The sequence below is a fragment of the Carassius auratus genome, chromosome 28 (assembly GCF_003368295.1).
Source record: "Carassius auratus strain Wakin chromosome 28, ASM336829v1, whole genome shotgun sequence".
In the NCBI taxonomy this organism is placed as follows: domain Eukaryota; kingdom Metazoa; phylum Chordata; class Actinopteri; order Cypriniformes; family Cyprinidae; genus Carassius; species Carassius auratus.
This window is the reverse complement of record NC_039270.1, coordinates 8878150-8905475: the sequence shown is the minus strand read 5'-3', so window position 1 is coordinate 8905475 and position 27326 is coordinate 8878150. Positions and strand designations below refer to the sequence as shown.

Genomic DNA, 27326 nt, shown 5'->3' with positions numbered 1-27326 from the left:
CACAGACCATTTCTTCGGTTTGCTTTCGAGGGGCAGGCATATCAGTACAAGGTTCTCCCATTCGGGTTGGCCCTGTCTCCCCGCATCTTTACGAAGGTCGCGGAGGGAGCCCTGGCTCCTCTCAGGGAACAAGGTGTCCGTATCCTCAACTAAAGGTCTATGTGGCTGCCATTTCGGCTCACCATGACCCTGTTGAAGGTAAGTCTCTTGGGAGGCATGATCTGATCATCAGGTTCCTGAGAGGAGCAAGGAGGCTCAATCCGCATCGCCCTCAGCAAGTCCCCTCTTGAGACCTCGCAGTGGTTCTGTCAGCACTGCAGAGAGCTCCCTTCGAACCCTTGCTCTCAGTAGAGCTTAAGTTTTTATCTTTGGCTTCGGTGAAGACGGTCGGGGACCTGCAGGCATTTTCAGTTGACGAAGCGTGCCTGGAATTCGGGCCGGCTAACTCTCACGTTATCTTAAGACCCCGGCCTGGGTACGTGCCCAAAGTTCCCACCACTCCTTTTAGGGATCAGGTGGTGAACTTGCAAGCGCTGCCCCTGGAGGAAGCAGACCCAGCCCTGGCGCTGCTCTGTCCAGTACGTGCGCTCCGCACCTACGTGGACAGAACTCGGTGCCTTAGGACCTCAGACCAGCTCTTTGTCTGTTACGGAGGCCAGCAGAAGGGAAAGGCTGTCTCCAAGCAGAGGTTATCCCACTGGATAGTGGATGCTATTGTCCTGGCTTATCAGGCTTGAGACCTGCCATGCCCCCTAGGGGTGAGAGCTCACTCAACTAGGAGTGTAGCTTCCTCCTGGGCGCTGGCGCATGGCGCCTCGCTAGCAGACATCTGTAGAGCTGCAGGTTGGGCGATACCTAACACATTTGCAAGATTTTATAATCTCCTTGTAGAGCCCGTGTCCTCCCGGGTACTCGCCCCTTCGGGCCAGTAAGGACCTGCTCGGTGTCAATCCGCTTGCTGCGCCATTCTACTCCGCAGACTGGATGCGTGCGCTATTCCACTCAGGTGAGTTCCTCAGTCAGAACCCTGGGTTCCTCCAACACTGTTGATGTCCAACACTTGCGTACATGCCCCTTGGTCAGCCATGTGTGGGACTAGGTGCCTCCATGAGTTGTGATTCCCCTTCTGTGTAATCCCACGTGTGTATGTCCACAGTGAGTCTCTCCGCAGCATGTGTCGTGCCAGCTCTGTCATTGAAACTTCCACCCTGTGGGCTGGGTACCTCAGAGTTCTGATGTATCACCACCTTGGTAGACACCTGCTTTCTGTAAGTCCTCCCACGGGCAGGCAGCCTGCTAGCATATGTCCAGCTGGAATATGCTACCCAGTGTATTCTGTGTGAGCTATAGGCCCTCACTCGTGCTGGCCTCACGACAGGGTGCTATCACTCACACGGGTCGCTGGAAGACAGCCATGTGGCGTTTTGTAAGGGACCCCATTCGTAACATCAAACGTGACCGACTGAAGGGGGGAACGGAGACGTTACGTCCCCTTCCCACATCGCTGTTCCGCTGAATGGCCGGGTCACTGGCTCGGCTCCTCAGCGAAGACTTGAATTCGAGTTGCTCGCATTGCGGGGCGGAAGTCGCGATGCTAATTCCGCAGACCAAGGTACTTTGTGTACCATTGGCTCGTTTTGTACCACTCGAAGGTGATTGGGCTCTCGGGCAAGATCCCATTCGTAACGTCTCTGTTCCCTCCTTCAGGGAACAAGGGTTACATGCATAACCAAGACGTTTCCTGTGGTCTTGTCCCGGTGGTCATCTGAGACAAGGCCTTTACAGGGGATCTGTATCTGGGGCTCTAGTTGTCCTGTTCTTCACTGTCTTTCAGGGCTGTAGAGGTCCTTTCTAGGTGCCGATCCACCATCTGGTCTGGATACGTACTGGATCCAGGTGACTGCAGTGACCCTCTGATCTGGATACAGACTGGATCTGGTGGCTACGGTGACCTCGGAATAAGAGAGAAACAGATTAATATTAGTGTAGATGCCATTTTTCTAATGATGTTGCAAGTACACCGGGTGTTATGGGAAGTGTTCGCGGTTCCGGATTACCTAATTAATGCAGCCTAAAAATGGATTTGGATATTAGAGGCATATTAGTGGGTTATGTGTAAGCCAGGTATTCTTGGAAAGACAAAAACCCAAAAACATGCACAGTGAACTCATGTTTCTCTGGATGAACTTTTGTAATAATACAGCAACAATTGCTATTAAAGAATGTTTTAACCTAAATCATGACATATGCTTAAATGTTTTTATTTTATTTTATTCTTTATTTTTGCTTGTTTGTTTTCTTTGACTAATTAATTTGTTTTCTAAGACGATCTAATGAATCTTTTAGTGGTAAGAGTAAAGTTCTATCTACTTCTTGAGCTTCCCCTCCCCTTTGAAAAAGAACACAGATTGGAAACAGCTGTGGCCCATCCTGGATGCTATACAGCTGGATGTTTTGTCAGAGCGCTGGATCAGCCAATGAGAAAGACCATAGGAGATCCACATCTGGAGAAGAGAGAGCCAGCAGAAAAGGAGACCCGGCAAATTCCAGTTTCAGCTTCTCTCTCTCTCTCTTTCCACACACACACACACACACACACACACACACACACACTCTCTCAGACGCACCCGTCCTTGTGGGAGAGGGAAGAATATTCCCATCTGCTGATGTGAGGGAGGAGATTAAAAAATGAGGCCTAGAAAATGCATGCTGGGAGCTGATGTTTTTATTAAACGAATAGTTCACCCAAAATTTAAAACTCTGTCATCATGTACTCGCCCTTATTTCAAAACCTGTATATATGAATTATACATAACACAAAAGGTATATTTGGTAAGTACACCCTGGCTGCTCTTAAGTATAACCATAATATAACACCATGAACATATCAAAGTATTGTATAATAAAAATGTTTTTGAAAGAAAGGTCTTTTGCTCACCAAAGCTGCATTTTTTTTTTGGATCAAAATTATTGTGAAAAACCCAAACCTTTGAACAGTAGTTTATATTCCACATCTTCCAAAGTCATATGTGTCACACCTGGACTCATTTAGTGTGTTTTTGCCCGTGACCCAGTTTGTGTCTTCGGTGTTTAGTTTGATTAGTTCCCAGGTGTGTCTATTATCTTCCTCATGTGTTCCATGTCCCTGTTAATTTAGTTATTCCATCCACCTGTGTTTCCCCATTATCCTTTTGTACATAAGCCTTGTCTTTTCAGTTCTGTTTTGTCGGGTCTCCTCACTTGCCACTAACTTACGTGTGTCTATCGCTGTGCTCCATTAGTTGAATATATTAAAAGCCTTATTTCGTTTATCCTCGGCTCCGTGTTTCTTCCGGCAGCGTAAACCGTGACAATATGATAGTTTTGGAAATAGACTCAAATCTTAACTTAAAATATACCCTAGCTCTCAGTTTTATGAATTTGGCCAGTAAATAACAAAATAATATTCTGTTTTTGGCTAGCTAAATAAAAAAAAATAAAACAAGGCAAAACAAGATAGTCTATAGTCCGATTTTACTGAAAATGTATGTAAATTACATGTACCAAACAACAAAGTAATGAGTCCCAAAATTGCTATAAAAAGAATAAGCAATTGCATTCCTTTTGCAGTCACCTCAGCAAATGTGCATTCCTTCAGTTTGTATTTAAGGACGGAACATTGCTACATCAACCCTGCCTAAACAAAAACTCTCCACATTTTTTCACTAAAACAATGTATAGCTGTTACTTTAATGATAGGATCTTTAAAATGACCTGACCTTTATAAAGCACTTTCTTTGGTGTATTTTCTCTGAGCAGTTTTAGTTACCTGACAAACACTGACAGACAGTGCTGTCTGTGCTCTCTACACAGTGCCTGCAAGTTTTGTTCTCAACCCAAAAAAAGAAACACTGATTCTTCAAGGACAACCAGAGAAACCAGACCTATTTGATCAAAGCGAGTCACACACACATGGCTATAATAATAACCTATAATAATAGAGCACTGCGTTTAAAGCAGTACAGTTAAATGGTTTCATGTAAAGAGTCCACAAAGAAACATAAGATTATTTGTTGTTTATGAAGCTTTAAAGTCAGGAAGATATGAGGTATCTTTTTGAGACTTTATAACTAAAACAGCATTGTCAACAGCAATAAATGGCACAACATCCTTATAAAACTTAAAGGGACAGTTCAACCCAAAAATTTCAATCCTGTCATAATGAACTTTTTTTTGTTCTTTAGTTTTTTTTTCATAATCTGACCTTCTTTTATCTGCAGAACACAGTAAGATATTCTGCAGAACGCTGAGGTCCAAACAACACTGTATACCATCGACCTTTATTGTATACGCAATAAAAATCATCATCTTCAGTGTTCCACAGAAGAAAATCACAAATACTGCACTCTCTTAAAAATAAACATTTTTATTGGCATCTGTGGTTCCACAGAAATCTGGAATCTTTGGATAAAAGGTTCTTATAATCCAAAATTGCTACAAAAAAGCTATTTGTAACCTTTATTTCAAAAAGTGTCATTTGTAGTTTGCCAGCTTGAGGTGTGCTTCACTGCCTTGACTCAATTTCTCTCAGCAAGATTTCCTTCCTCTGAATCAGTATTTAGACTATAAAGAACATGAATTACAGCAAGCCACCGTAGGCTATAGATATCCTGGCACTGCCCAGCAAAGACAGGCTAATTATGTATTGCAGTAGGTTTGACATGCATAGCACAAAGACAATCCAGCGAAACCTCCTACGCTCAAATGCTTACCACCATCAACCGCTCTCTCCTTCTGAGTCGGGCCCCAAAACATGAAGTCTGGAAGCATCATGATCCAGGGACAGACTATAAAAAAGATTCTTCTGGTGAAATTCAACTACGTTTTGAAAATGCTAAAGAATTCAACAGTTTAGTGTTCAGTTTCCAACACATTTCTTTCTCATTTTTCCCTGAAAAAGTTTTAAAGATTATTTGTGTACGTTTTATAAGTCTTTCTACTAAAATGTCATGTTTAATTTAATGTGTTGCAGTTGTGAAATGTACTAGCAATTTCTGAATGAAATTTTTTTTTTCAGTGAAGTGTTACAATTAATTCCCCCTGACAAATAAAGAAAATAATCGTTTTTCATATCTGAGCTAAGATCTAAAAGGGGCCGGAAAAACATTTAAGCCATTGAGGGCCAAACGTGCTCTCAAGACTATTTTAGACGGCTTAATTACATCCTGTAGCCCTCATAATGTTTTTTTTCCACTTTCTTTTCACTTTAAAACATGCATTGAGCTAAAATACCGAGGTCTTGGTGTTTTGGGGCCAATTTGTCAAAACATGAAAGTGTTTTAAATTAATTAGAGATTAAATTTAACTCAGTCATAGTAACACGCAAGCAACCACAAAGTTCTGTACAGCTGAACATCCTAAAAATTAAATGAAGGTTATGAAAAAAAAAAGGCTCTATCCAAAAGACACAGAGATGCTTCGAAATTATAGTGTCTGAAAAAGAGTGAGTGAGTCAGAGAGAAGCAAAAGGGAGAGGACTGGAGTTTGGTCTCTCACAAAGGCTTCATTCATTGTACCTTAGGCTAATGCCATACGTGTCTCACAAGGAAATGTCCACTTAGTCCTCCAGAGCACAGGCTCAGCACCACCTCTTTGATTCCAGGTCTTGTCCAAATACCCTCCGGAAGATTCTCAAGAATAACACTATCAGTGGTGAAAGTATTGTAGGGGCCCTAGGGGCCCAGATAAATAAACCCACAAGTCAAAGACAAATTGGTTTAAACCGGTTTCAAACAAGAAACACTGCTTGCTCTCCAAACTGCTGCTTATTTCTAAGCAGATATTATCACTGATTGAATAGTTAAATGGGTTTGTTTTTAACCTATAATGAAAAGACATGGAACACACTTTTGGGGGTATTTTAGAGATGTGAATGAGCTTTTGGCGCCCGTTATAACCTGATCACTAAACCAATTGTTTCATCAAATCCCATGATAGTTTTCCTAATTTGGAATGATTGATGGATTTATCGACTTTTCATTTATTTACGTATATATTTAAGGGATATGAGTTTATCTCACTACGGCTTCATACCCTCCCCATTTATGTTACAATGCTGCCCCCTACAGGTGTGGTGTAACCAGAATCGCGATTTCTCTGGTGTGTTTGAGGGTTTTATAACAAGCTAAAATTACACACTCTCAATACTAGAGAAATAGCCACTGATAAGGTGATGCTTTATATAAAATGTAGGCTGAAATTTATATATATATATGTCTAATAATAATAATATAGATTGAACAAATAGGCCTTACTTGAAAAGTTACTGATAAAATAATGTTTAGTTATTTAGTTTAGTTATTATGGCCTTCTTCATCTATTGGGGTATTTAATGTAAAGCTATAACAAATAGTATTAAATTAGAATTTTACCTAGTGTCTTGGTTATTCAATGATAATTTTGTTTGTACATGCATCATCATGGCTGTCACACAATAAAGAGGACTGTTTTACATCTTTTACATTAGGTATGTTATAGCCTAATGTTATAAAACATTCAAATTATTTAGACTACCTTCACTGTTGAATTACACAGCATATGCTGTTTTGATGCTGGGATGCTGGTTTATGCTGGTCCTTTGCTGGTTTATGCTGGTCATGTGCTGGTTTATGTGCTGGCAAAGGACCAGCATAAACCAGCATCCCAGTGTCAAAACATACCTAACCAGCATATGCTGTTTTTATTTTTTTAGCAGTGTTGTTATCTACACCGCCGCACACATTAGAGTGACTCTTGGAAGTCTTTTATGGTTGCTCATGATGTATAATATACAAAACAAAAACGCTCAATTGATTTAAGCGTAGAAAGAAGACATGGAAAGAATAAAGTCATTTTTGTGTGTGCTTTCTGAATGCGACTTTATTTTTTTGAAAATGGAATGATGGGAGATGGAACAAGAATGGATTTACAGTAGTTCAGTTACGAAGTTACTTGTTTTATTTACAAAGAGTTAGCTTCAAGTGGGCTGCCTTTGATCAGTATAAGAGTAGATCGCTTACACACAGCTAAAACCAATATGTTTTTGACTCTGTAAGGTCAAGTATTTGTTCAAGTCTTGCCGTGTATATGGTGTCTAGTGGAGATGCCAATGCTAAGCACAATGTGCTCACTCCTCATTGAGGTTTGGATAACAGACTGCTAAACAGCTCATTTGCACAAACTAAAACATCCTCATATAATTTTGCCACAAGAAATCACATGTGCTAAGTTATTATGCAGCCACCCTTCTCCTTGAAGGGGTTTTTGTCTTCAGGAACTCCTTTTATGAGAGGATCTTCTGCAGATTGGGCCTCTACCCACTCACAAATCTCCTTTGCAGTTTTAGAAACCTGAGCAAAGAGGGAAAGTATGTCAGACTTTTGCCTCTTATATAATCCTCAGAAAAAGCCAAATATCCTATTTAATAAACATAAAATGCAAGGGTGGCAGGATGTAAAGAAGTTGACAGATACTTATTTAAGCTGCCAGTCAGCAGGTAGAGAAACTTACAGGCTCTCTAGTGTTCTTCACCTCCTTCTGGAGTTGTTCCAACTCCATTTTAAGGATTTCCTTATCGGACATATCCCGTGCCATCTTGCCCTGAGAAAAATAAATCAATAACCAAAAGTTACAGGGTCACATATCAAATCAACAAATCTGTGACAGTCACACACTTTGGAAAGATCACTTTTCTAGAAGGAGGAAATGTAATGTTCATAAATCCCTATATCACAGTTCTGCAATATATGTCCTTAAGATCAAGACAAATCACATTTAAAAGCTGTTTGACACATGGGACGTGTGATAAGTAGTCTGAAATGTTTATGTTGTGTGTCATTGGAAAAACAGGCTTTATTGTTCAGAATTTAAGTGAGCGGAATAGTTTTAATGTGTTTATTGTGCAAAACTAAACTAATAATTCTGAAAAAAATAATTGGAGTCACAGTTGTAAATGGACTGCTATGTTGATACTTCAAACAAACTAAACAGAGAGGGTTCTCCTGATAACTGATTAACAGCATAAAACAATTCAAACCAGTCATACAACAAGTTATTGTTTAGAGGTTTTAAAAACTACACACATCTTCTCTCTTTAAATTCTGATCAAGGCACCACATTCCTAAAATTAAATCAAATTTTATTATAATAAACAAGTGTGTATCATAAATGCCTGCAATCTCTGTTCTACCATAACTAGAGTATACTGTGAGGCCTAGCTATGCATGTATTTTATTCTACAAAATGTGGTTATTGTAGTTAATGTCACCTAAAATGTTGATATAATTTTGTCAAGATCATTAGTAGTATTTCCCAGATAAGCACAATGAAGTAAACGCGCTGTACATGGGTATATTTATGGAGAAACATGCTAACAAATACGACAGTTAATTTTGATAACTCAAACTTTATGGTTCTGCCATTGGGGTAAGATGTTGTTCAACTACTGGGAATCATTTTGAATGAGAAGATTACATAACAGTATTCACAATTCCTCATAGCCTTTGCTGTAATCAAATGTTTACCTTTTTCTGGTTGAATAGTTTTATGTATATTTTCATTCCTATAATTAAACCTTAAAATATATTTATTCTGTATATATACAGATTTGTCACCTACACTGCTGGTTGTTTCACTTACCTATTGTTCAGTGGGGCAGCCAATGGAGGGAACGGGTCGCTCTCTGCACTTTAGGGGACCATGTACAGGGTTTGGGGTCTGGGGATGAACTGGGCGCTTCGGTCTGCTGCCTTCGCCTCTTCAGGATTACCTCCAGATGGTAAGAGCTGAGAGGGGTGGAGACTGATCCCCAACAAGCACACTTCCTCCATCCAGATTTCTAATCAGCTTAAGCCATCTTGGTAATTAATGAAGTCAAATCACCTAAAATCAAGGCAGAGCGGTTTATTTGTCAGTGCATGTGGGCTGTTCTTCTTGCAAGATTTCATGTAACGTGGAGAAAAGTTGAAGTTGGTACACTATTTAAAATAAAGGAGCTTAAAAGGTTCCTCACAGCGGTGCCATAGAAGAACCATTCAGTCAAAGGGTCTATGAAAAAGAGCCATCTCTTTCTAACCTTTTTATAATCTTAAGAACCTTCTTTAGCCACAAAGAACCTTTTGAGACACAGAAAGATTGTTCAAATATTAAAGGTTCTTTATGGAACCATTTAGACAAAAGGGTTCTTCCATGGCATCCTTATCCACCTTGATGACCAGTTGATGTGTTTAAGAAATGTTTGTGGTCAACATGTCACTGGTCTTCTCTAGATTTCATTTTGAATAAAAAGCAGAGAGCCTAGATGTGACTGACTGAATGTGAGCCATCTTAATTATCCTGTTATCCTGTAAATCCTGCTATGGGGTTTTCAATGACTGTAGGGCACAGGGTGGGTGAAAATACAATGTTTGCACACAAGGCTTTTACATAATTCTTATGCATGCCTACTTCAATTTAATAGGATCCACACAAATAAGATGTACAAATTAAATCAAATTAAAATGTATATACATATGTATACACACACACACACACACACACAAATCATTACATGAAATTTAACAAAAATATACTAACAAAAACGTATCTCAGTGATACTAAAGTAAGCCAATATTCCCTCAAGAAAGTGGAAACATTAATGTATTACTTTTTTTTATAAATACTGTGTAAAAAATTTACTCAGGATTTGGAAATGTACATTTATTACACAATAAGTTAAATAAATACTTATTGTAAATACTTATGATCATGCAAGTAAAAAACAAATGCATTTATTTCAACATTTCTTAAATATTTATGGTTCAAAATGGTTCAAAAACATTTTATTTTTCAATCGACAACACTTTTTTGTAGACTCAGAGCGGCCACTTAATCATCCCATTTGGTATATCAGCTCATCATCTATTATAATCGATAGAGATAACTGGCAAGGTTAAAAAAAATCATGTAATATCAATACCACTCATTTTTAAATACATTTTCAAAGCATGAAATACAGTAATATGTGACTGTTGACATGGAGGCCTCCTTTATTCAGTCCTCTGTCCCATAAGACAATCCATCTGTAGGCAGCCAAGTTACATTGATCAACACATTTAGTATTAATGCAATCAGAATGAACTGAAATACACAATGAATGTAATGCAGTCCCTGACCTACAATGGAACGTATATTTGGTCTTTTATCTTCGTGATGTCAATGCCAATTAAAGGCCTCATCTGAGTGATCTGTTATCCTAGAGACAAGCCTCTTGCCTTAAGTGTGTCACCTCAGTTAATCCCATCACCAGGTCTTGACTGTCTTAATCTAAGAGATTAGACTCAGAGATGTCACTCTCACTCTTGATTTTCACTGTGAAATATAGAGCAATGTTATTTATTCCACTTCCTGCTTGTTATTTTGGTGATAGCTTATATTCATAGGTTTTAAAACCCAGTAATGTGATTTTGTTTTAAATGAAATTAACTAAATTGTTAGTTGATTCATTGACAATGTCTGTCCCATCTGAATTTCCCTGTGACACGAATGATATTGTTGTTGTATACCGGGACCCTTAAAAATGGTTGTGGTACTATGTGTTGGGGAAAGTTACATTTAAAAGTAATGCATTACAATATTGCGTCACTCTCTAAAAAAGTAGCTAATTATATTACTTAGTTACATTTTAAGGAAAGTAATGTTTTATGTTATTTAAAATTACCTTTTAAATATGGCCAGGGTTTGCTTGAATGTTATTAATATAAAAAGTTCATTACAAATGTAAACAGCTCAAACAAATTGCATGAAGCATGTGAAGCAGGAGAAGAAAGATTAACACTATTCAGCAATAACAAAAATGATGTGTCATTTTTGCTTGGTATGATTTAATTGGATCATCGAAGATCAGTAGCAAACACATGGGTTAATAAAATGGGATTAAATACTTAATAATATTTGTGTTATTTAACAAATTTAACTATCACAGGTTTGTATAATATTCTGTATCATTTTCACTGTATTCATTCTGAGAAATTCTGAATCTGTTATAGTGCAGGTGAGAAGACTAAATACATGTTCACATTGTTGCGCTAAGAATTTTGAAAAAGTACTTTAGGTCTTGGTAAACACCTGTTAGCAAATTAAAAAAAAACTTTAACATCCAGAAACAAATATTTTACCACAATGTATATTTTAGTCAAAAATTGCATTTCATTTATTTTACACACTTATGTGCATCGGCACAGATTCAGTGCAGTCTGTGTTTAGAAGCCACTCACTTTCTGCCAGGATGGGCCATTATGAAAATTGGAAATGCTTTCTAACATGTAGGTCTCAAATGCTGCATTTGTCAAAGAATTTCAAGTTCATTTATTCATAAAGCACATTTAAAAACAGACACAAGATTGACCAAAGTGTTGAACATTAAAATCAAACCATAAGCACATAAAACAGAAAGAATAAAACATACGAATTTAAAACCAAAGGAATGATAGATAAACAAGACCATCATACAATATAATAAGAATGGGATTTTAATAGGCCAGATCAAACAAGTGTGTTTTTAAAAGTGACTTAAAAATGGATCAAGAAAGTGCCACTCTAATCCAAAAGTGGCAGATTGTTCCATAATTGAGGCCCAACGGCAGAAAAAGCTTGATCTCCTCTACATTTTTGTCTGGACTGAGGAACTAAAATGAGATTCTGGTTACTGGATCTTAGACTAGTGGGAGTATAAAATGAGAGATAACTAGGGGCTTAGTTATATAAAGATTTATACATCAGTAAGAGAACTTTAAAATAAATTCTAAATTGAACAGGCAGTCAATTGAGGGCCCTCAGTATGGGGGTGATGTGGTCATTTGTGACCATTTTAATGACACATTTGTAAAACCTAGCAGCAGCATTTCAGGAGAGTAGTTTTTGACTTTTAAATATTGCAATATAGTGAGTTGCAATAAAATAATCTTGAAGTAATAGAAGTGTGGACAGCCATCTGTAACGTTGTAGCATTTAAAAAGTGTTTGACTCTAGACAGCAAGGGGAGTTGGTAAAACTGCAACCAATTAAAGAAGAGATATGTTTGTCCAATTTTAATGACTCATCAAGAAGGACACCCAGATCTCCCACATGAGAAGATCTGAAGGCCGATAAGCTTCCCAGATCTAGAATTCATTCATTTAAGGGTAAAACATTTTGAGTTAGCCAGACTTTGAACATGTCTTATGACCTTAAAAGTGAAAGTTGTGACTTTTGGGGTTCAGTGCCTTGCTCAAGGGCACATCAGCTATGGATATCAAGGGAGGGGAGAGCACTGTTCATCCACTGCCCACACCCACAACTCCTGCCGGGATTGAGACTTGAACCTTCAAATTTCGGATTACAAATCTGGCTCTCTAACCATTAGGCCACAGCTGCCCCTGTAATACTTAGTAAGGTACAAAGTCTTAATAGGAGATTAAGATTTCTCTTAACAGGAGACACCCCATGCCTTCTTATAATGGAAGGAAGCATGTACAGAGAAAGAAAGGAGGGTACCAATATCGAGCCTTGAGGTAGGCCACTGGTTGGAGAAGCAACAGAGGAAGAGAAGTCACCTAGTTTGAAAAAAATTTCTGTCAGATAAAAATGACTCAAACCACTTAAGGACAGTACCTTTTAAATTCACGTCTGATTCTAATCTACAGTAGGTATCAAAATAAAGTGGTCCACAGTGTCAAATGCTGCTGATAAATCTAAGAGATCCAGGACCACAGAATAACCAGTGTTGGTAGCATAATGTAAGTATAATGTATAACTCTCTGACAAGGGCTGTTTCAGTACTATGAGCAGATTTAAAACCAAATTGAAAAATGTCAATTAAGATTTAGAAAGAACTGCAGTTGGTTAAATACTTTTTTTTCTAAAGCCTTGTCCCTTGAAAGAGTGTCAAGGATTAGGGGTGAAAATGTTCCCCGAAGAATTGGGACACCCCCAGAGGTGGGTAGTAACTAGTTACATTTACATCATTACATTTACTTAAGTAATTTTTTGGGGTAACTAATACTTTTTGGAGTATATTTAAAGATGGGTACTTTTAGTCTTACTTGATTAAATTTTTTGGGAAAAATCTGTACTTTTACTTCGTTACTGTGGGCAACGCTCCTCTTGTTACTTTATCTTAATTTCAGAAGTTCACACTTACATATAATTAACTGAAGTATTATAAAGCATATTTGGCGTGCTGTCCGGGGAAGGGGCTCCGAGCTCGGGAATGGCCCGAACCTAGAGTACCCCCCCGTATATAAAAGTGTAAAATGAACTCTAGTGGAGGAGATGGGGTGGAGGGGGATGCTGATAAACCGTCAATGGAGACAGGTAGGCTGATTCAGCTGTATTTATACCCTAAGGTTGATTATCTTAAGTGGTTCCACCTGTGCTAATTAGGCTAAGTATCTGACGTGCTTCTCCCGAACCTTGTTATGAAACTACATTTCACAAGTTCACACTTACATATAATTAACTGAAGTATTATAGAGTCTTTAGACTTTATATACGTCCGTCTTGAGACCAAATGCTCGCTGCACAGAAAGATAAAACAGGAAAGGGAGAAAATGAGAGCTTGACCTGGGAGATTTTCTCACACTGCGTCCGCTGTGAGACCCAATGCTTGCTGGACGAAAGAGAAAATGTAAGTGCTCTACTGGGAAAGTTCTCGCTGCGTCCGCTGTGAGACCAATTGCTCGCTGCAGAGAAAGAGAAAACAGGAAAGAGGAAAATGAGAGCTTGACTGGGAGATTTTATCACGCTGCGTCCGCTGTGAGACCCAATGCTCACTGGACAAAAGAGAAAATGTAAGTGCTCTGCTGGGAAAGTTTTCGCTGCGAGACCAAATGTGGGTTTATTTATTTATATTATATATATATATATATATATATATATATATATATATATATAATTTTTTTTTTTATATGCTCCTGGGAGCAGGCGCTGCTGTGGCAGTGGGGAGATACAGAAAAGGCTCCTGCAGGAGCAGACACTGCTGCGACAGTCAGGAGGTACAGGAAAGGCTCCTGCGGAAGCAGACACTGCTGCGGCAGTGAGGAGGAAAGGCTACTTGCTTCGGCTGCTGTAGATGTTGGCTGCGGGAAGAGTAAAAAGGGTTAGTAACATATGATGGGGTAAGCTAAAAATGGAAGGGTAGCCTACTGTGTTACCAGCTTAGCAATTGGTTGCCTGATTTGACAATTTCTCAAGCCTTGTGTGGTGTATTTTGCCGGTTCTCCAAAGGATCAAACTCAGTCAGGGATTTTTCTCTCAGAAGAAAAGACTTTATTTTAAGCAAAACAAAGTCGAGAGCTCGTTGCAAGGAGTTCTGTCGAATGCTAGGTTGCATCTCATTATATACCCTCTACAGGGCGGTTCCACATGGTAAAACTTTTCCTTTAGATTACACTTTACCTAAATCCCTAGGGTGGGGAGGTCCTTAATGTATGTCTAACCATATGTTATACATTAGCCCTGTACATTCCTGCACGTAAGCATATTCCTTTATATCCATTACCTATAGGATTGTAATGGAAAAACAACTAGCAACAAAAATGGCTAGATTCACATTGATTATATACTTGATTAATTGAAACTTTACTAATAAAAATCTTCCACATATTCTCCCCTTTGAGACTTAATAAGTCTCACATTTGATTATTTTTATCCAGAGTGCTACTCCATAATCCAGTCATATTATTTACACTACCTAGTGACTAAATAAGTCACATTGTGTTATCACCAGTGACTAGATTATGAAATTCCACTCTGAGGAATTACTGGACCAAACATCTCTCTCCTAATTTGACAAGGAATGAGTAAAAGATCCAGTCTCCCTAACCCCTCTTTAATAGTAAACATTGTTAAAAGCATGAATATGCAATTGGTTCAGCATTTGCCTGGTTATCACAGTTTTGTATAAAAGGCGTAAAAATACATACACATACAAATACAAATCACATCACACATTGAATATCACAAGATTATAAGAGTTGATCTTCAGCTTAGATACCTTATGTATCAATTTCCCATTATTTTGATATCTTTGAATTTAATTTGCTTAGCTGTGGCTTTGACTAGTGACCTCAATATAGGAAGTATACAGTAAAATAGTAAATCTCCTGTCAATAATGCAATTCCTAAAAACTTTCCCTATTTAGTTATAATCTATGCTCCCCATGCTCCTAACTGTAAATCGAACCAGTCTTACATTTTATCTTTTCCAACATTTTCTTTATCTACCATTCTTAGCCTTTTCAATTTGATCATTACTTCATTAAATGCTCCCTTCTATAAATACAGCATTGTCCCCCAAACATAACACATACTTTTCCTTCTTCAGTTTACAAATCTTGAGCTTTTCTATTTTGCTCCTTTCATTCTATTCTCCCTTCAAATCTTCCTACATCCATATTTCCCTTCTCATAACCTTCAATTCTTCATCTAACATTACTTAACATTCTCTTTCCACTTTTTCTTTTCCATTTCTCGGCTCATATTTGCACCCAAGTATTTTGATCTCAGTAGCAGTCCCATCACTCTCTCATTCCATCTTCACCAGGGAGACTCTTTGCGAGTCGTTGCAATGGTCTTTCCCTCGTTGGCAAGGGTGGGTCGTTACTAGCACGCCCTTCATCCCTCACTTCATGCTGTGTGGAGTTGTTGAAGCTGGTTGGTGTATTTTAAGGTTAGAGATGTGAACTCAGGTGTCACTCTGTAACCGTTTTTCTGATTCATGCAAGGCTCTCTTGAGATCATAACTGCACCCTCACTGGTTCTCTTTGACGGAGCGAAGCATTCCTTGGCTTTACTGGAACTGCTGTCACCTGTAAATGGAAAACTTCTGAGTTTTTTGTTAGTGTTATCAAGCATGCTAATTTGTTCATCTTGCTAGTCGTCCTTCTTGGTGTGACCTGTGGAAATGTAATGTGGGTTGAGGGCTGTCTCGGCCCCTTTTTGAGTTTTCACAATTTCAGTGCTGTCTTTACTATTTTTTAATTCCTTTCAATTTTATTCTCAGCAATTTGCTTATTTAGTTATCTTCTTTGTTTTGTAAACTGAGTTCCATTATATCACTGGATATTTTCCTATTTTGCTCAGTAGTATATGCCTTTTGACCTGGAAAACACTCAACCCACTTTATTTTAACAGTCAGAAAGATAATATATCATCCTTTTGACACAATCAGCTCCATCATGATATGCTGAAAAGAAAGTTAGATGTGGGGTGGACAGAGCAAGCGTGCTTTGCTCTGCCTTCCCATGTTATACGCTGTGCATGTGTGGCACTGTTTTTCTTTCTGCCACAACAAAGACCTAGGTACTGACCAGGAAACTTAACTAAATTCCTCCATGGTCATTATTTTTCTGGGCATAAGTTTGCCCTGTGGGCCCACATTCAAATTTGTATACAGCTGTTTGGGCAAATTGATTGAATTGCCTCAGTGTCTCGTCAGACACTCTCTTTCATGCCATACAACACCATCATTCATACTTTTTCACACACTTTCACTCCCCCTTTTTTTTTTTTTTTTTTTTTTTTTTTTTTTTTTTTTCTCAAAAACTTTTCTTTTCTTTCTTTCCTTCCTTTTTCCAAAATCTCATAGATGAATTTGTTTAGAATATTAGGCCTAGGCATTGGGCATTTGAGAGAGCCAATTATCATTTCTCAAATGTCACGTGTTTGTCTAATTTAAAGTTTAGTCAAATACTTTTTTGTTATTGCTCATGAGCGACTCTGAGAAGAGGATTGGAGATCTCTGCATATCTTGGATCCATGGCCATCAACATTTCCATCTGGTTATCCCCAGTGATGACAGTATATGTGATTTCATGATTTTGGATCTTTGGAATAATCTTTTATTCATTATTATTTTATTCAGTTTTACCTTAGAAAATTACCTTAAAACAAAATGGAGTGACCAATATTTCTATTTTTTCAACCATATAAATTTTTCCTATTGTTCATCAGGATACCCTTTTTTATTTATTTATTTATTCTCTTCTTTCCCAAAGCGCTCAGCATTGTTGTCAAGTATTTAGTTGTGCATTTCCCCCTAGTTGTTTAATGAAACAGTCTTACTATGCCAAATCCAGCTCCATGTTTATCTGATTGGTGAGTCAAGTACTCCCTTCTGTCTGTCAAAGTTATTATTTTTTCTTTAAGACATGAGGCTGGACTGGAACCTATTGAAAAGCAGATTGAGAAAGTTAGTTAAAACACAGAATTTAAGGAAGTGCTGTGAGACCAGTGAATAATCAAGATTAAAACATAGTAAATAAAATAATCAAATAAAATAATGAACATTTGAAGCAGTCTCTATAGTGTTCATTGAATATGCAGGACCTGTGCACTGAAGGGATGGAAGTCCTTCTGGTGACCTCATCAGCCTGGGCTGTTGTACTGGGTCGTCAGTCTGTGATGGCACTCAAAGAGTGGTTTCTTTCTGCCAGAGTTTTGCATTTCATAATGTTCTTTTCAACCTCAGGAAAAGTCTCAAGTGAAAGATTCACCTTTTCCTGCTTTAATTTCAGGCTTCTCCTTGCTGAAGTGTGTTCTTCTCTTTCAGGAGGGGAGGGGAACATCCGTCAGCCCCTCCCTCTTCTTCTCTCTGCAGCTGTGTTTGCTGCTTTGCCATTCCTCGACAGACTCCATTTCATTGCTTTCCTTTGTCAAGGCACTGTTCCAGAAATCATCTGAAAGTTTAACACTCAGAGACTGCATTAATCAAATGTACCTATGTAACTTCTGACCAAATTGTTTCTGAGCAATCAGCTCTTTTTGTAATTTTCACTTTTCAACCTCTTCTTTCAGTGGTCCCTTAATAAAAACAAAATCATCTGGTTGAAAACAGCAGTTCTCTTATTCTTTGTTAGTAAAGCAAGTTCTTCATTGCAGGAAAATAGCAAGCATTTTTCTTCTTTGCAAAATGCAGAAATCAGCTACCTTTATTATCTAAGTATACTGCAATAAAATAAAATAAACAGCATGACATGCATATGGTAAAATAAAGACTTCAATCATCATTTTTCTTCTAAATTTGCATACATGATTCAGAATAATCTGGTATTTGTGAATTAATGTTTCCTAACCAACATAAAAGAATTCCTATTATTGTAAATAAAATAATTACATTTAATTCTTTAAGCAACTAGTTTCCTTCCTATTGTAAAATGCCTATAGCTATTGAATCAAAATGTCTATTAACTTGGTCACCCAATCTTGCTTTCATTCCACATTGCACAAGTTATTTCTTTTATTTTTTACATTTACACAAGCCCAATCTCTGAAACTCTGTAATGGATTAACTTTCATACTGTGTCCCAGGGATAACAAGATACAAATTCTAGATGTTTTCACGTATTAAAAAAAGTTTTAAGCATGTGCATATTTTAAATTAATCTATTCAGACAAGTTATTAAATAATAAATGCATCTTATTTTAATTAATTTATTATTATTTCTATATTCCACCATATCTGCCATTTCTATATTAGTCCATTTCTTGGAACATTTGTATTTATTTTTCTCTAAAACAACCTTCCTTCAGTTGACTTTATTGTTTTAGGGCTCCTGCATTCCTTTCTCAACACCAGTCTCAGTAACCTGATCACTCTCAAGTGATGGTCCAGGAGGGGAGAGCACCTCTTGCTCCCCCCATGTAATACAACTTTACTGTGGAAACGTCCTCCTTTGTTCTCACTCCCACTACACTGGGCTCAGAAAATTTTCTCCCCTTTCACACAGACATCCTAAATGCAAAAATCTATTATAGATCTTGGTTCAAACTTTATTGATGCTATTTTCCTAAACCCATTCACACTTGCTACACTCTTTATTGAGCCAGAGTGCTTATTCTTGCATACTTTTTCCCTTTATCTAAGGGATAATCACACATTAATTGTCCTTTTATTATCAAGGCTCATAATACATTCATCCCCCTCAAGTGGATACTAGCTGCGTCCAACTCCACCCAGCCACCCTGAAGTGACGGTCCAAGAATGGTGCGCAACTTTTACCCACCCAACACGGAATTTCTTTGTTCACACATTCATTCAGTCCGGACACAGATACATTCACACAACAAAACACAGCTCTTCCTAGAGCTCGCTCTACCTAGAGCGTCCTTAAGGGCCCATCTATTCAGTCCTTCGAGAATTTCCCTTATACATTCTCAAAGCGGTATCCATGGGACTTTTCCTCGCGATTCCTTAACTAATCTGCTTATCCGTTTATCACTGTCCTTACCCGGCACAGCTATCCGATAAACACAGACACACAGCATGCCATGTCTTTCTGCCTACACCATATTTGTCTTAAATCGAGGTTGCCTTCCAAGGCCTTCCTATTAATAACCCAAATATGTGCATGCAGTTATTTCTTCTGGAGTAAAACCCCTTTTTCAATTTAGATATCATATTATTTTTCTAAATTTGGAAGAGCAGATTTTAAGTGTCCTTACCACTCAGAGCTGACCAGTCAACAACACACACTAATTATATAAGCAAAAATGCTTACCTTATTCTATGGTGGCCACCACTGTGTGTGTGTTGCTCATCAGTCAGCTCAAAAGCAGTCGTCCACTCTGCTCCTTTCCAGTCCCATCTGGGGTGCCAAATCTGTGGTGTATTTTGCCGGTTCTCCAAAGGATCAAACTCAGTCAGGGATTTTTCTCTCAGAAGAAAAGACTTTATTTTAAGCAAAACAAAGTCGAGAGCTCGTTGCAAGGAGTTCTGTCGAATGCTAGGTTGCATCTCATTATATACCCTCTACAGGGCGGTTCCACATGGTAAAACTTTTCCTTTAGATTACACTTTACCTAAATCCCTAGGGTGGGGAGGTCCTTAATGTATGTCTAACCATATGTTATACATTAGCCCTGTACATTCCTGCACGTAAGCATATTCCTTTATATCCATTACCTATAGGATTGTAATGGAAAAACAACTAGCAACAAAAATGGCTAGATTCACATTGATTATATACTTGATTAATTGAAACTTTACTAATAAAAATCTTCCACACTTGTCCACATTATTATGTTACTGTTGGAAAAGCATCTTTCCTCTCATTTGGCCTCCGGGCTATTAGGCGGTCTCCAGGGCGGATACGTTTGGAAGGCTGTTTTCACATTGTAGTATGGACTGTGGCAACAGAGGCTTTTGGAAATGATGAAGCATGTTTAGTCTTGCAAAACATTGTACCGAAAGACATGATTATAGCAGTAACGTACCAGTCACCCCCCATTTTTGGCATGGAGACAGAAATTACATTACCCAAAAAAAATGTTTCTGTTCATGATTCTTTCTGACTAGATACATGATCAACATTTGTCCACGAGCTGACACTTCGACGTTTTACCGTTCAGGAATAGGAATCGTATTCCTGACATAGTTTACTAAATAACTGTCACTGAAAAGATGTTTTATCGAAATATTGGTCAAATATCGAAGCCAGAGTCTTTAGACTTTCAACTGATGCACGGTTTATCCAGATCAAATAAGAGTGATGTTTAACGTGCTAATTTGTAAGGTCCAGGCACTCGGCCCAAGGAAGGTATCCAGTGCTGGATGAAGGCTTCCTGCGTGTTCTGTCTTTCAGCGCGTAAAGTTATTCAGTTTAGGTTAAGCTCAAATCTGACTCCATTTTATTATTTAATCTGACTCCATTTTCTTATCTAATCTGACTCCATTTTAGTATGACCTCGAATTTAGGTTGAAAGGCAAATTGGTTGTTTGTTGGTCTCTAATTATTATTGTTATTCTTCTGAGATTTGATTATTCTAATTTAACTCTTTACTTTATTTTACTCGTTCATTAGGAATCTATGTCGCTCAGGGTGCCCCACGACGGCCGTTCTTCTACGTGTGCCCCACGATCACAAACTCGCCAGTCTCAACAGTAGTCAGAGGTTTATGTCTAATCCATTTAGTCCCCCTCAGCTACCCATGTACAACTTAGTTAAAGCTCAAAACAATAATCAGCGGTTCTGCTAGCACTATCTGTCTAGCCCCCCCGACAGTCATATAACTTCGTACAACTTAATTAAAGCTGAGACAATAACCAGCGGTTATGACCAGTACTGTTACTAGCCCCCCATAGTTAATGCAACTGAGTACAACTTAACTAAAGTCAAGCGGTTTAGCCAGAAATCTAAAACCTCACCTGATGCGCCCCATGCTCCATCTAGTCTGAGTTTTAGTATGCACTTAACCCTGGACGCAGATTTGCGGAAACATAGCTTTCACTTAATCTCCTTGAGAAAATAGTTTCAGAGTCAGTCAGAGTAAATCAAATGTAACAATTTATTATCAGTCAGGTAAAGATTATGCCAATTACATAGCCAATTCATAGATATCAAATCAATACTAGACACCAAATTCTCAAAGATGAATCTAATAGTAAAAGATGCATACCTTACTCTTAGAAAAATACATAGTATGAAGTGTGTGGACACACTTCATGCTATGGGCTCATTCCAGCTACAGAAGGCCCTGATCCTTTTGCTGCAATCGTTTAAATACCTCACACAAACATCCCCCGAGATGAAGACAGAAACTAACAATTGGAATTTGCATTAGGTCAGGTCCCAGACCAGGGTAGTTTACACCTCAATGGGAACAGAAGGTAATTTACATGGAGGACCCTAGGAAGGGGCACTCCCTCCCATTACAGATATACAGAATATCTCTTAATTCTTAGGAAATGAATTATCTTTTAATCTACTTTTGTAAGACAGACACCATTGTACCAGTTGCACTGAGACAATTCAAATGACACCAAACATGACTGTAAATATCACTTGCATTAATATATACCATTATATTCTACTATTGACCATTCTGAGTGAGCTATGTGAAGGGAAGGAATGGAATGAGTAGGAACTGTTGCATATGTGAGAGAGGCGTTTCCTGCATTTTCTCTCAGTGAGATGTGAGAACAGATGTCTGTATGTTAATGCACTGTGTGTCCTTAGTATATCTCAGAAGATCAAAGTGTCTGAAGTTTCTGTAATTCTTACATGCTGTGGAAGTGAAACGATAATAAACTGGGACCGTTGGCGATGCTTGCAAGCAAATGGGTTAATAGCAGTTATGTGCTATTCGCTTCTAAGTGGTTTCTAAAAATATTTACTTGCTTGTTTTTCGTATTACGGTCCTGAAAAGGTGACAGTAATTTTACTCCCACTTGCTATCCTGCGTCAAAACATGCGTTTTAGATGAATTTTGAGTGATCACGCCTGTGAATGGAGAAATAGGTCCCTAAATAATTTGGTCCTGCCAGAAAACTTGCATGGAAATACAAATTTAAAATTAAATTAAGCATTTAGACGATGGTTTTATCCGGCGACTTTTTTTAAAAATTTTATCATGGAACTTATGTCTGTATCAATTCAATGAGGTTTAAACGTGCACGGTAAGGCAAATGTAATGTCTTGGACATTTCAGTGTGGAAATAGTGCCTTTGCTTCGTGGTTAATAGTGGCATCATCATCCGACGGAACTAAATTTGTATCTGTAGTCCAAATCTATGCGCTCTCCACACTCCAGATCAGCAGGTGGCGGTAATGCATCTTTACGCTGGTTTTCCAAAACCACCACAAAACACTAGTAGAAGAAGATGGAACTGCGTCATGACGTCATTTAACAAACTTTAGCCGCGAACCTGCTTTTAGATGCAACACTTTGGATGCCAACTGCCGTAAAAATCCAATGAAGAAGAAGAACCTGCTTTTAGCGTCTTCGCCTGAAAATGTGTTGGTTAACGTTGCGCGGTCTGCGCTGCTAGAGGAAGCGGCCTCAAACTGCCACTCGGCCGGAATGCCGGTGTCATGAGAAATCGATTTCTCATCACACCGGGGTGAAAGGCTGAGCCGCGGCGGGAAGTGAGAGGCTTGCTGCGGGGAGAACTTGGGTGGTTGGATTCCAGCTCGAGGAGAGCTCGGTCTCGGGCGGCACGATCATTGTGTCGAGCGAGGCGAGCTCGGAGCTTGCACGGTCTATTTGCCACGACTTGTGGCTTGGTGAGGAGAGCAGCTGTCGCGATGACGCTTAATGCTGCTCAATGGCCGTGTTTGACTGGGTAGGAAAAATCGCAGGTCCAGCAAAAGCAGCAGGTCTTATAAAACCCCGGTGTAGCTCTCTTCGTTGGTACGAAAAGTGGGTCTGTGGTAAGGTGACAGACGAAGCGAACCAGCATGCTGATAAACCGTCAATGGAGACAGGTAGGCTGATTCAGCTGTATTTATACCCTAAGGTTGATGATCTTAAATGGTTCCACCTGTGCTAATTAGGCTAAGTATCTGACGTGCTTCTCCCGAACCTTGTTATGAAACTACATGTAATAAATGTTATAAATGCTTCAGTTTATTCCAAACGCGCCGTCTACTTTTCTCTGGACAATGAGTGATGCCCATTCATGAATGATTAATTATTTTGAGTCAATTCTGTTCAAAGGCTTGATCAAACCAATTGGCAAACGAGTGAATTGGTTCATGAATCAGTTTGAATGATTTGTTCAGTATCCTGCTGCACGCGCTGAGCGTCTGAAGCGGTTCACTCAGAGTTGTAACGTTTAAAGGAACACTCCACCGTTTTTTGAAATAGGGCTTATTCACATTATTTCCTACATTTAGATAGGTGGGCAAATGCATTTTTGTGTCAGTGCATGCATTGTTTTGGTTTGACTGGGTCGGCGTTAGCTTAGCTTAGCACAATGAATGGAATCCTTTGTTGCCAGCTAGCATGGCCTGAGTAAAAGTGATCAAAAAAACAAACAAAAAAACACCTAATTACTTCTTGTGGACTGCGTATTCACAACAAGTACAAATAGCGATCCAGATTAACACTAGGCGATTTCCTAGGCAGATATTGACTTGGGACTATATTATGGGGAAGCACAGGCGAAGCACTGCTACTTCGGCGCAGAGATATCACGCAACCCATGAAATCCCGCGACTTCCGTCAACATACCGGCGTGAATAGTAGCTGCCTGGCTATTTTCCTTACAGTACACGAATGGCGATGAACATGGCTGATTTTGAGAGAGACGAAGAGGGTGACTTCTCAGACAGTCAAGAACCAGAACCATACCTATTTGAACCAGAGTTTACAGAAGACGAGCTGCGTGCTTTGGAAATAGAACGACAGTAGGAGACTGCGGTCAAGCCAGCCGCACTTCAGAAAAACACCGTCAAGCCAGCCGCGAGTGAAATTTATATGCGCGTGTATTAGTTGCGATCGCTCAACAGCCTGAGGACGTGAGGATGAGAGCCAACATGAACTGGTGGTGTGAATGTGGGGGAATATGCCAATCTATGCCGACGGAAATAGAGTGTCTGTGCTGTAGAGAGTGGGACATGTTTTTGCCATTGATGACCAGGCTCAACACATCAGATCAAGATGAGCGTGCCCGAAGTTGTGTCACATCTACAGAGGATTTCACGGCGCTGATCCATTCTGCAGTACTCGATTTTTTTTTCCGGTGTGACAAAGTGAACTGGAAAAAACGCCCCACGCCGAATGGACCAAATGGACAGCTGTCCACAGAGTAAGTGATTATTTTAATCATGACGCATGTATAGATCGACCCATATTATACCTGTATTCACATAGAGTTGTTGTTTTCATGTGTTGCGTGATATCTCTGCGCCGAAGTAGCAGTGCTTTCTTCTGTGCTTCCCCATAATATAGTCCCAAGTCAATATCTGCCTAGGAAATCGCCTAGTGTTAATCTGGATCGCTATTTGTACTCGTTGTGAATACGCAGGCCACAAGAAGTAATTAGGTGGGTTTTTTTATTTTTTTGATCACTTTTACTCCGGCCATGCTAGCTGGCAACAAAGGATTCCATTCATTGTGCTAAGCTAAGCTAACGCCGACCCAGTCAAACTAAAACAATGCATGCACTGACACAAAAATGCATTTGTCCACCTATCTAAATGTAGGAAATAATGTGAATAAGCCCTATTTCAAAAAACGGTGGAGTGTTCCTTTAAGAACATCAGCAGCGTTGAAAACGTGGCTATGGAACTGCACTGAATTGAAAGCAAATCTGCAAAGGCTATTGTGGCGAGTGGGGCGGGGCCGAGAGGCGTGGGAACGAGGAGTGAGGCCAGGTGTAGTGATTGGAGATGAGCTACACCTGCGCCCCACCGCCAGTATCGAGTCCCACGTAGGAGATGGAAGGATCTAAAATTGGAGTGACGACCGTGAAGGACGAGAGAGGACCAGGCCTGGGACATTATTTTATGTTTTGGCTTTTATTTGTGCGCGTCAGTCGCCGTGAGGGGCTGACGCGCTGTTTTGTGTTTATTTTGAATAATTAAAGTCCCGCCTCCTTCTTCCCGATGAGTATGGAGTTTTTAATATCGTTAAAGCTATTTTTTGCTTGCGATAGAGATCCTTATTAGATGAACACCGCATGTGCTGTCTACTGTTTTACAGGTAATAACTTGGGCTACATTCGATTACAGTACACAATTACACTGTAACATTAGTTTGTTGTATTTGTTTGGCTTATAACAGAGGGGGAGTCAAGTTGAATGCAGCTTCCAAAAGACAAATATAGCGATTAAGTTTTATTAATTTAATACAATCACACCGGTGCGAGTAGTCATATCATCAGCTGCCAAATTCAGATCTGTGATCGCTTGCTGGCGCTGAGCCAGAGTTTTTACAGCGCTGTGCATTTTAACCAATCACACAAGATTCTGTTGAGCTTTTGAATGCAATGCCCAATCAGAAGCGTTCAGATGAACCATTGCTAAAATGCCGGTGCTTCCCATAGACAGTAAAAGAAATGGACACAGCAACCCCATCGGATTCAACGGAGACAAGTGAAGTCAATTAGAAGCACTTACTTCCTGGGGGTCGGGCGTACTACGCAGACTCAAACTGAGCTTGATGACTTAGATGTCACGTGAGCAACGTGTAAATCCTCTATCCACTGTGCCAAGAGAAATCTGAATCACCCACCGAATCTCCCAGAGAAGGCGAGTGTGAACAGGAGCTAATTTTGGTAAATATTCTGATTAATTATCTCCTTTGACTTTATGCCTCCACGTCCCCCCGATAGCTTTATAGACAGTAAAAGATTGTCTGTGAGCTTCTCCTCCTGTCCATACGGTAATTTCTCTACTGTGCGACACAGAGTCGCTGGTTATGACGCACTAGTTAGCCAATTTTTTTTCCCAAAAACTGCTTCTATGGGACCATAACGTAAGATACAAGGTAATGGAGCCTTTTATACATTTCCGTGTTTCTTTAGAAATAATAAATGGACAAATGGAGTCTTTAAACGAGATGTAAAGTTATTCGCTGTCAAAGTGACGGCAAAATGAATGGGAGTCAATGGAATGCTTACAGAAGGTGGGGGTCCGCTAGCCAATGGCGCCCAGGGGTGCTTCAAAAAATATGAAACCCTGCCCCCCTGGTGCTTCTTTCACTCTCGCTTACAGGAGACAACAGTCAGAAACAACAAAGTACAGATGTGTGTATGAATCTATAATTAAGATGTTGATTTCACAGTGTTAACAGTTTCAGTGATTTTAATGGGAGTTTCTGAGAGTGAGTGAACTCTAGATTGTGAGTGAAAATGATCTTTGATAATGTAAATGTTATTTGCTCTCTTTCTGAACAATGAAAGATTAGTAGCAATTTTTATATCACATTAACTTTCAATGTTAAATTCACATCAGTCGTATTAAAAAATATGTTATGGCATAACACCTACAGTATTGTTCAAAATAATAGCAGTACAATGTGACTAACCAGAATAATCAAGGTTTTTAGTATATTTTTTATTGCTACGTGGCAAACAAGTTACCAGTAGGTTCAGTAGATTGTCAGAAAACAAACAAGACCCAGCATTCATGATATGCACGCTCTTAAGGCTGTGCAATTGGGCAATTAGTTGAAAGGGGTGTGTTCAAAAAAATAGCAGTGTCTACCTTTGACTGTACAAACTCAAAACTATTTTGTACAAACATTTTTTTTTTTTTCTGGGATTTAGCAATCCTGTGAATCACTAAACTAATATTTAGTTGTATGACCACAGTTTTTTAAAACTGCTTGACATCTGTGTGGCATGGAGTCAACCAACTTGTGGCACCTCTCAGCTGTTATTCCACTCCATGATTCTTTAACAACATTCCACAATTCATTCACATTTCTTGGTTTTGCTTCAGAAACAGCATTTTTGATATCACCCCACAAGTTCTCAATTGGATTAAGGTCTGGAGATTGGGCTGGCCACTCCATAACATTAATTTTGTTGGTTTGGAACCAAGACTTTGCCCGTTTACTAGTGTGTT

General features: G+C 39.1%; 1 protein-coding gene across 1 annotated transcript; it reads right to left on the bottom strand.

Moving 5' to 3' along the window:
* Positions 1-6866: 6866 nt before the first annotated feature.
* gngt2a (guanine nucleotide binding protein (G protein), gamma transducing activity polypeptide 2a) lies at positions 6867-9197 on the bottom strand. The gene is made up of 3 exons (XM_026207623.1): positions 8656-9197; positions 7528-7617; positions 6867-7367 (listed from the first exon to the last, which is right to left on the bottom strand). Exons 2-3 carry the CDS (start codon positions 7609-7611, stop codon positions 7242-7244), a joined length of 210 nt encoding a protein of 69 aa, XP_026063408.1. The 5' UTR covers positions 7612-7617; positions 8656-9197; the 3' UTR covers positions 6867-7241.
* Between the last annotated feature and the right edge of the window lie 18129 nt (positions 9198-27326).

Coding starts and splice junctions, on each gene's coding strand:
- gngt2a (XM_026207623.1), bottom strand. CDS start 7,611: ATGGCACGGGATATGTCCGATAAGGAAATCCTTAAAATGGAGTTGGAA. Junction 7,368..7,527: donor TGAAGAACACTAGAGAGCCT/GTAAGTTTCTCT, acceptor CTCTTTGCTCAG/GTTTCTAAAACTGCAAAGGA.